The 10635-nt window shown below is 42.5% G+C and overlaps 1 protein-coding gene across 4 annotated transcripts; it reads right to left on the reverse strand.

The window, feature by feature from the left end:
* Positions 1-1958: 1958 nt before the first annotated feature.
* On the reverse strand, positions 1959-8771 carry pax8 (paired box 8). Of its 4 annotated transcripts, none has more exons than XM_088391392.1 (12): positions 8673-8771; positions 6790-6959; positions 5583-5724; positions 5329-5526; positions 5182-5258; positions 4989-5114; positions 4722-4897; positions 4488-4608; positions 4148-4387; positions 3933-4034; positions 3018-3104; positions 1959-2624 (listed from the first exon to the last, which is right to left on the reverse strand). In XM_088391392.1, exons 2-12 carry the CDS (start codon positions 6809-6811, stop codon positions 2554-2556), a joined length of 1362 nt encoding a protein of 453 aa, XP_088247518.1. In that variant the 5' UTR covers positions 6812-6959; positions 8673-8771; the 3' UTR covers positions 1959-2553. The 4 variants fall into 4 exon arrangements, with proteins under 4 accessions (XP_088247518.1, XP_088247516.1, XP_088247519.1 ...); XM_088391390.1 differs by having other exon boundaries at positions 5583-5748; XM_088391393.1 differs by lacking the exon at positions 6790-6959 and having other exon boundaries at positions 5583-5748.
* Between the last annotated feature and the right edge of the window lie 1864 nt (positions 8772-10635).

Below are 10635 nucleotides of genomic sequence, written 5' to 3' on the forward strand. Positions count from 1 at the left end.
GTCTCCCTGAAACTCCTTCTGTTTGCTCCCTCTTGACTGGCGCGTTTGTTCCAAAGGTGGAGGAGATGAGATGAGAGAGCTTCTTGAAATTGGATGACAGGGATGTCATTTCAAGTGTTTTTCTTCGCGTGATCCTCTTTGGTTGGATTCACACTGCAGGTCAATTTTATGCCTGCAAAAAAAATATATATATATATCCATTTCCTGAACTGCTTTTCATTTTTTTTTTAAAATCACAAAACATGACCAAATAAATATTTGGTTAATGAACAATTGCAGTTGTTTCCAAATCGCTAGTGGAATTGTGTCCAATAATCGGTCACGCTCTCTGTGCATAAACAAATATTCAAAAATGAAAACCTCCTCCCGGCGCAATCTGGGTCGACACCACCCCTGCCCACGCCGCCGTTCACGCGCCACCACGACAAATTACGCCGGCCTGCATAATACTTATTTGCTAGGCTGAATTGCTCGGTCTGGTGTCTCTGTCTCGGAGATAAGTGGCGAACTTTACAGATGACTGGCGCGGGACAACCGGACCCCCCCCCACACACACTCCTCTCGCTGCCTTTTTGCCAGCTTGTACCGCGGGTGCCCTCGTTGTGTCTTTTGAGGTCTTACCCCATAATGGTGATGGACACATGCCTTGTGCAGAGACGCAGTGTGCTAGTGGCGACCCCTCCCACCCACCCCCAGCCTGTCCTGCCAGCTTTGTCTGCCCTCAACTGTTCCAGCCCGGTGCCTATATTGTACCGACGGGCTCATTACCGCGAGCACTGTGGCCCAAAGCCTCCCCTCTAATAGGCCCACGGAGGGAGGAAGACTTCCGCTTGTGTGACTTATGTGCTGCAACTGTAACTTTGTCTTTGCAGTCTTTTGGAAGCCTGACTCTCGATGTTTTTAGGTGAATGGAGTTTGTGCGTGTAAAGAAAAATGGAAGGAGAGTAGCCAAGATTTGGTTCATGATTGCGTTGAAGAGCGGAAGCTGGTCAGCATTTTTGAAACTGTGCTGCACTTTGATTTTTTTTTGTGGTGACCCCTGACAGAGAAAAATTGTTTATTCGGCTCTTAAATTTTTTTTTTGCTAGGAAATCACACAAGACCAAAATGTAGTGAGAACAATACTGAAGGTCTACTTCTACAAAGATGTAGTCACATCTCGGCCATCAGCGGGCACCAGGTGGGCCGGCCCCACCGAAGCGTGGCTAGCTAGTTAGCGCAGTGCGGTAATGAGGCCGCAAAAAAAAAAGAGGGACGCAGACCTCGAGCATAAAAGCAGTCGATGCAGAAAATAAGAAGAAGCCATTAGACAGACGTGCGCTTGCGGGGTCGCTGAGTTTGTCCTTTAAAATTGCTGAAAGAAATGTCTGTTATGAGGCTATTATCACCAAGGTAATGATAATAACAAGAAGAGTAATCCCCCTGGAGGAGTTAAAATACAATCCTTGGAAAAAGCGGCCAAAATACGTTAATGCAAAGCGAAATGGCAGACTTCCTCTTCCTTCTTGTTTGTGGGCATGGATTCTTTAGTGTATATAATTTCGCCTTGTAAAATTTAAAAAATAAAACAAACTGGTAAAAGTCAATAACTGAGACAACAGGCCCCAGGAAAAATTAAATGGTTGTAAATTAATAATAGAGAACAAGATACTACTGTAGCTACAACTGCTACTTCCATCAAAAATATTATATTTTTAAATAATACAAATTATAGAATTATTCTAAAAAAATAAATATTATAGCTACACAAATACAGCTATATAATCTGCGCCTCATTCCCGCCCATTGAAATGCATTGGAGGCGAAAAATGAACACAAAAAATATTGAAAAATGTGTTAAAAAAATTCGAAAATATTGGAAAAATATTTTAAAAAGTTTAGGCACATGTAGGTGCCAGTGTATAATGATTTTAGAAAGTCACATTTCATTAAACACACAACAAGACGCTCACCTTTGCCATGCTTTAATTAAAAATAATTCTTTAGAAATTCCCTATTTACAGTCCATCTGCAATAATATTAATAACTGTATATATGAATAAAAAATAGTCACAATTCTTACCAACATGGGAACAAACTAAATGTGTATGGAAGCCTGTTTTTGCTTTTTGTCATCAAATCAATTTCCACCGGGATGGCCACTTTACATTATATACATCATGTAGACAAATAATTTTTTCCCCAACTCATTCACAAGCAGTCAAATTAACAATGAATAGATTCTCCAATGTAAAAAAAAAAGCCATTGTAAACCAATAACAAAACAAACAAAAAAAATCAAGCATAGTTCATTATAAAGATCTTGCATATCCTTTGTGGGGTGTGCGAAAAAAACAAGTCTTTGGCCAAAAACTGTGAAGTACTGAAAAAGATGCACCGCGTAAGGCTGCAGATGCGTAAACGTGCTCCAGTCCGAGTTACCCTGGGTCGCTTGGATGGGGAATGGCAAATAAATAATTGTCCCAAAAATAAAAATTGCTGGTTCATCTGCAGAGTCATCAGAAAGTCAATCCAGGTTGTAATCGGGTTTGTGAAAGTCCGTCCGGCGGGTGACTAGAGGTGGTCGTAGGCGGCCGCCGAGGGGGCGGTGCTTCGGGAGGCTGTGCTGTAATAGTAAGGTGAACCTGGCGGGGGTGCAAACATCCAAAAACGAAGGTCACTCGATTAGTTTTTTCCATCCCATCAGCAATTTGTACAGTAACACTTAAGTAAGTCTCATTTTTATTGATGATGTTTTTTTTCTTCATCTATGCCATCCTGGTGAAAATTTAATACAGGACTTAAATGTCATCCTGAAATAGTTTTAGTTTGAATAATTACTGCTATAAAAATGATCTACTCCATCCGACCGCCTTAACTGCTTTGAAGTAACTACATTGTTCCTGCGCACGGGGCATGCAGCAGGCACAATGATCTCATATTTGCGAGAAAGCACTTCAGCATATTATTTATTGTATTATTTATCTCCCCGAAAAAAAATTGATCCAAAGTCAAATTAACACAAGACTTCATCTCACCGAGTATGCTGGAGTTGGTGAACCTCCAGGCTTCGCTGTAGGAGGCGTAGGGCGAGTGGCTGTACGACTGAGCGGGGTAGTCGGCACCTTTTAAAAAAAAAACAACAACAACAATAACATGTTATAGCTTACATGATTCTTTTTGCAAAAAAAGACAAGATCGTCCATTACTCTGAGATGTTTATGCGCCGCTCAGCTCATCATTCACTAGCAGTTTAGCTGAGCCCGTAAACCATTAATCTCCAGCGCAGGCGCAGGCCCAAATCGCTAGAAGCCAGTGGTGCATGCTCATCGCCCTCCAGCCTCCTCTTCTTGCACTTCCTGCTCAAGCCTCCCTCTTCCTCTCCTTCTTGCTCTCCTTTTTTAAACATTCCAATATCTAATTGGTAATTATGTCGACTGGAATGAATCCTTATGAATCCCCACCTCCAGCTCCTTGGGTCCGTACCCCCCCTCAACCCCCTCTATGAGGTAATTGTGTATCAACGCTCCCTCACTCCGAGACCCACCAGAAAAATAATAAATCAGACCCTCTCATTTCGCGCTTCGAAGGGCAGACTTCAAATAAAAATTTGAAAAAAACGCCACACATGCACACAGTGGCATCCTGAGACACACACACACACATACACACAAAGACCCCCCTACTGGGCCCCCTGGTTCCCATGGCGATGTGTGGTCAGAGCTGTTTGGATGTGTGGGGGTAGTGGGCAGCAGGGTGGAACCCCCAAGCCTGTTCCTTGTACCCCCTGGGCCCGTGTATACACACACACACACACACTGTTCAAGTCAACTCATTAACTCCAGTCGAGCCTCTGTCGCAAATCAGCGCCCCCCCCACCCCCCCCTTACTGATAGTCTCCCCTTTAATGTGTGTTTTTTTTGTGTGTGCAGGAAAACAAATGCGACTCATACCCGCGACAACGCCGGCGATGGCCGAAGAGGAGTATCCCGACTGGGCCGGAGACGGGATGTGAGGCGGGTAACCCGGCAGCGTGGAGCTCACCATGTCTCGCCCTGAAAAACAGTGAGCTTATTATCGATATTATTAATCTTCACTCAAAAGATAACGTTTCGATGGTTGTGTTTTAATGATCATGAGATGTGTGGAGGCGGGGCATGGACGGTACCTGAGATGACTGATTGGCTGCCAAACTGGCCATACACAGGTGCATGATGGGAGAATGAGTTGAAGGAGTTGGGAAAATGGTTGCTAGCGCCGCCGCCACTGCAGCTATTCATAGAAATGGGTTTCTGCAGCTCCACGAATGCCAGGTTGGACGCCGCCATGTTTGGCGAGGCCGGGCTGGTGCTGGTGACCTCCGGGGACATTTCCTGCTTCAGGCAGAGCGGCAAGGACTGGAGTTGCTCTGCGTGAGGGTGTGGCCAGGTGGGAAAATGGCGTAAATGAAACAATGGGAACGGGAGCGATGGTGATGAAAAGTGATTTTTGGGGGATGGTCCTCTCACCAGGCACCATGGCGTAGCTCTGATGCGCCGCCAGGTTGCGTCCAATGGCGGAGCTCGATGACGATAAACCGCCTTTAGCCTCGTCCAGGCTGCCGCTGATGAGCGATAGCGGGTACAAAGTCTGAGGGCCAAGGATTAGCTATTAGCCGTCGCCGCGGAAACCAAAAACCCAAAGAAGACGTGCTGATCTCTTGAAATTCAGAACAGCACGTCACGTGACGCTCCTATCCTCACCTGCTCCGTCTTGCTACCGGAGGCGGAACTGGGGAAAGAGTCCGGAGGGTAGTGGGGACGCTCGAAGCCGCAGTCCAGGTGCTGCGAGAAGTGTTCCACCCGCATGCTTTTTCTGGGAATGCCTCCGCCGCCACTTCCCTGAGAGTCCACGCTGTGCCGGCAGCTGTCCTGGTCACCTGAAGACCAAAAGAAGAATGACTGTGTTGTTTTCATAATAATGTGGAACCAGCAAATTGGGCTGGATGACAATTGAGTGTTGGATCTTACTGTCATCGTGGCTCCTCTTGCCCTCGTTGCTGGGTTGGGGGATGCCCAGGAGGCCGCTAATGGAGTAGGTGGAGCCCAAAGAGTCAGAGTGCGGAGACTCGGGCGGGGTGACGGCTGAACTGGGAACTTGGAGAAGATAAATGTGAGCATTTCTATTCAGCAAAAAAAAAAAGAAAAAAGTGACAAGACTCACTCAAGGTTTGTCCTGGGCTCAGACCTTTTCCATCCAAGGGGAGATTGAACGGCTGCTGGACTTTGGTTCGAATGATCCTGTAAGAAAAGAACCTTCATGTAATTTGGCTAAAATCTGCCGCAAGAAGAGCTAATATCGGTCACCAACCTGTTGATGGAGCTGACGCTGGGCACGGTGTCACCGTCGCACACGGCTTCGGCGAGCAACCTGTCCCTGATCTCCCAGGCGAACATGGTGGGGTTCTGCCGCTTGTACTCCGCGATCTTGTCCACCACCTTCGGCGTGGCCACTTTTGGCTTGGAGCCGCCGATCACTCCGGGTTTGATGCTTCCCGTCTCGTAATACCTACGGAGGAGAACCGTTAGTATCCGCTCGACCCTCTTCGAAATGTTGTAACTGACCGTCCCAGAATTTTGCTGACGCAGCCGTGGCTGACTCGGAGCTGGCGGGAGATGTCGCACGGCCGGACCCCCTGGTGGGCCATGTCCACGATGCGTTGCCGGATCACCTCCGGAAGTGGACGGCCATTAACAAACATTCCGCCTAATTGGTTAAGACCCCCATGACCTGGGGGGGGAGGGGGGATGAACACTTATAAATGTCAGGGAACTAAAAAACGCCACTTAAATAAAAAAAAAAAAAAAATCATATTCAAGGTTATGTTAATATAGTAATTAGTTGGGAGGAGTGTTAAATATGGGGCAATGAGTGCAAACGTGCTCAGTTGGAGCTGTTTTGGGAAGTGTTGCGACGACGCGCGCGCATGCACGCACAATCGCGGACGCGCGCGCGCACGCACAGGAGGTCTCCCGCGTGAACATTATCGCTTTTCACTTAACCCATTCAGTCGCGTCTCTTTCTTGCAGCCTTTTGCCAGCTTTCATTTCCACATCAAACGCACTTCTGGGAGGGGGGGAGTGGATGCTGGGAGTGGGGAGGGGTCTTTTGGGGAGGAAGGTGGGGGAGACGGCGGGGGGGGGGGTTCTCTATTAACGCTGCCAGCCGAGTGTGGAGAAAAAAATCTCTCCGCCAAGCTTCATCAACCTGCAGGATATTAAAGTCGAGAACCTCTACCCCCCCCACCTCTCTCTCTGAAGTATGGTGGGCGCGGTGGGGAAATAGGTGGGGGGCAATCTGGCGCATGCGCACACAAGTGGCATGGTGCCAAAACAAAGCATGCATTTGTCACTAAATTAAATTAGAAGCATGAATGGATAGATAATTTGTTCTTGACAATTTTTTAAACACAAAAATAAAAGTACTCTTACGTACCAATTGTGAATTCAGTTCTATACCAATAAATATAAGAACAAATAATTTCCCCTTACCTATTTTTATACTACTAATAAATATCAGTAATAAAAATACTGGCTTATGCTTGACCATTGTTATGAATAAATACATTTAAATAATATTACTAAATAGTGCATCAAATATTTTTAGGAACATGAGGGAAATGAATGTTTGGAAAGTTTTGTCTTTTGTTTTAAATGTGAATGGTATTTGCGTTTCATTCAGTGATTCTTTCACGTACCACCAGAGGGAGCCCACGTGTCACTCGTGGTCCTCGCGACGCACTTTTAAGAGTCACGGCTTTAGTGTATTTACCTCTTGCGCTGCCAGTGGACATATCCCTGAGACGTTGCTCCCTGCACGCCCACCAGCCAAACGTCAGCACACTCTCGTCCTCCACCCTGTCACACTTTTTCCACCTTTTCTTCTTCTTCTTCTCCTTCTTCTACTGCCTGCACGGCCGGCCTGCCTCGACGGGCATGATTCTGCGGCGACACAACACTTGCCATCATCTTTCACGTATCGTTAGCATCATTGCAGAATCGCCTAAGTGACTTCCTGTCACAATTACGATAAAAAAAAGGAGTGTGCTCGCTATTTTATTTAATCGCGGCAATCGGGCTCTTCTTGTGTTCCTAATTTGTTGCGAAAAGAATCACTGAATGAAAGGTTAAAATTGTGCATAATGTTACAAATATATTTTTCTTAAAGCAGTACGGTAGTGTATGTACAGTTCAGTTGTATTTAACATTGATGTGCCAAACATGTGCATTGCTTCTTTTAAACTGTGAAAATCTTTGAATGTTTTTTTTTTCAATAACACCGAAATAGAATTTTAAAATAAACGCCATAAAAGGGCGTTTACTTTTAGATAAGATTTATGAAATATAGAACGAGATGTCAGCTAACCGCTAAATGCTATCAGGACATTCAGGAAACCGTTTTCAGTTCTCTTAATGAGGTCGTGCCTTATCAGGGGTAAGGCATCAAATAATTTTACCGTTGTAAGTATCACAGTTTTCCATGTGAGAAGGATGTGAAATATGATAAAGACCTTGGAAGAAATTATTGTAAGATGTCAATGAGAGAAACTCAAAAAGAAAAGAAAAATGGGTGATTTGATTCATTTGTTTTATGTCACAAGATTGCATTTTTTATTGTATAATTATTTGATACCAACTAGAGGCATCATTGCAGCATTTCTTAATGCTTTGAGTTTCGTCAGTTTTCAATCAATATTCAATCAAAGGTAACTATATTTATCGATACTAAAAACATTACAGGGATTATCATGGGTTATCATGTCGCATTGGAATGATTAAAAAAAGATTTGTGTTTAAGATTTCCCACTTGTACAATGTTGCAAAACGATTTTTTTGTATTTTTCATGTGGCTTCATAGATTTTTAATCATGAAAAAAAGGTGATTAACTAAATAATAATGTTTTGAGTCGAGGGAAAAACGTTTTCTAATTCCTCGTTTTAAACGTATCTTATTTTTGAAGTAGTATTTATGGTATTGTTTTCGTAATCAAGTGGAAAAAGTAGTTTTTCTTTTTTACTTTCGAAACTTAATTTATTCGTTATATTCCCCTAAATAATAATATTCGCCCTACTGATAGACGCCACGTAAAAATATTGATGCATGAATTGTTCCATAAAAAAAAATAATTCACTACATTTTTTAAAATAAAATTAGTAGTAACATAAGTAATTGAGTGAGAAAATATATATTTATGATTTTTAATAAACTAGATTTACTCCACTTTTGTATTCTCGAAAATACAGTCAATTGCACCTGATTTACCTTTTCTCTTGTTTTAAGGCATGCGAGTAATTTTCTTGCATTATGTAAAATAAATCAAGTTTTTATAATGTCTTGATCTTGTGTATATAATATACTTAATCCAATTACACGTTTCTGTGCACGCTCAAATAGTTTTAATCATTTTAAATTTTATGGTGCGCAGAAAAGGCCCAATTTGCGCATCATTTCCTACTCAAACCATAACAGACGTATTGGTTTTCTATTAAAACAGCTTAAATGCGCTTTTGTTTCCTCATTTACCATTTGTAACCTAAAAAGTGCGAATAAACTGAAATAAAAATGCATGCCACGTTAATGTCACGCAATCAACGTTGCGCTTGCGCCTCCAATATAGACACACTTCACAAACACCAAACGAGTAACATTCTTACCTTTTCACGCCCACGAGTGAAAAACAGTGATTCCTTGCGTGCTAATATCCAAAAATGTTGCGTTCACACTCCTCGTGGCGTGTACGTGTGTGCGCCTTGCGTGTGTGTTTGCGCGCTGTTTGCGCACAGCCACGCATTTTATCCAAGCGGGAGCGCGCGCCGGAGGACGCCCTGCAGCTATTGGACGAAGGCTAGAAGAGGGAGGAGCCACGCACACGCACACACACACACCGCAGATACACGCGGCAGACATACACGCATGCGCGCGCGCACGCAGACGTCCCAAAGTGCGCTTTCACACGCAATTTAGTGCGTGATTTGCGTCGATCCGTCAGCATTTCACCACTGACAGCTTGAGCACACCTCAGGCCGCCAGAGACATTTATGATTTATTATTATGAAATAATTCAAGTAGTTTATTACATCCTCCTGAGAGGAAAAGAGGTATTTCACAGCTTCACACAACTTTCTTTGGAAGACTTTTGACGCAAATTATTTGCTAAATAAGGTGTTCTTTTCCTCCTTTCCCCGCCATTTACGCGTTTAGTGTCATTTGTAGATGATTATTAATGTTCCCGAATGTTGATCTTAACACGATGAATCCAAATTCGTTTAGTAATACATATTTTACTGTTCTTTTTTTCCTCCATGAAAGTCAACTAAAATACACAATTCTGTTGCAATCTAACAATTGTTAATTAATGTATGTGGATTAATGCAAATTTTATAATAAATAGTCTTTTATTTTTATATTTATAAAATGATCTACAACTACAATACATTTAACTGTCCAAAGTGCTGATTGCACGGACACATGACAATTCCTTGTATTGCTGTGTTTTAGAAACTTTCCTTTTCCTTTTCCTTTTTTATTTTTTTTAAGGCAGGAGTGTGTGTGTCCCTTTAGTTTTTTGGTAGATATTTTTAAATTGTAATTATTTTAATAGACGTTTTACAACTTTTAATGTAAATGTTCCATAATGAGTTTGATTAGTAAGTTTAATGCAATGTAGCCATATATTTTCCTGTGGTTACGGTTTAAATAACTTTCATGACTTAATTTGAAATATATATTGTATTATTGTAATGTAATAAAATATTGTAATAATTGACATAAATGATAAAAAGCTGTATCTATACATAGTATTTTAAAAGTTGTTTATGACTCTGTCAATCATTTATTACGTTATTAAATTATATGTAGACATACAGGGTTAACGTTAAATGGTTTTATGATTTTTATTTATATTTTTACCCGCAGGAGACATATTTAGAGGACACGAGGTATTGATAAAATGAATGGTCGATTTTAATAGCTCTTTTATGACGTCACTGAGGACCGTGTGTCTTGTCTGCAGATTTTCTGTGTGCTTTTTATGACTTAATTGTGTTTTTCTAAGATATGATTGTGTTTTTCCTTTGAGTAGTTAAAAAACAAGCTTACTCCGTCTGCAGGCCGCGCGTCAGGTGTCAGCAGGGTGCCAACACTTGCAAAGGTTGTTAAGGTTGTTCTCAGCAGTCTGTTAAACAAACAAAACACCTCTAATGACAGCAATACAACACCCCCGTGGTGGGCCTGCCTGTTTCAAATTCACACAGATGGACTTTCAAATCTTTATTTCTGGTCTTGTCCCAAATTGAAGTAAAACGTGCAAGAAGGGAAACGTGTGGAACGTTTTTACCGGTGACTGAAGTTTTCTCTTTAAATGCAAGACAATGGGGCGGTGTGTATAGGTGCTATACATACACACACGCGCGCATACACACACAAAATGACGCCTGCAGGGACAAGTTGACAACAGAGTAGAGAGGTGAGCGGGAGTTTAACAAGGGATTAGAAAAACAACAACTAGATTATTATCAACTGTCATGATACTGTGTGGATTATTGCGGTTAATGATAGGGCTTCTCTTTTGCCGAGGTACACACACGCACACACACACACATATATATGTATGCATGA

Source organism: Syngnathus floridae, chromosome 12, assembly GCF_059516105.1.
Source record: "Syngnathus floridae isolate MCC-2025c chromosome 12, RoL_Sflo_1.0, whole genome shotgun sequence".
Classification (NCBI taxonomy): Eukaryota; Metazoa; Chordata; class Actinopteri; order Syngnathiformes; family Syngnathidae; genus Syngnathus; species Syngnathus floridae.

Coding starts and splice junctions, on each gene's coding strand:
- pax8 (XM_088391390.1), bottom strand. CDS start 6,811: ATGTCCACTGGCAGCGCAAGAG. Junction 5,115..5,181: donor GAGCCCAGGACAAACCTTGA/GTGAGTCTTGTC, acceptor ATCTTCTCCAAG/TTCCCAGTTCAGCCGTCACC. Junction 3,105..3,932: donor CATCGCCGGCGTTGTCGCGG/GTATGAGTCGCA, acceptor TTTTTTTAAAAG/GTGCCGACTACCCCGCTCAG.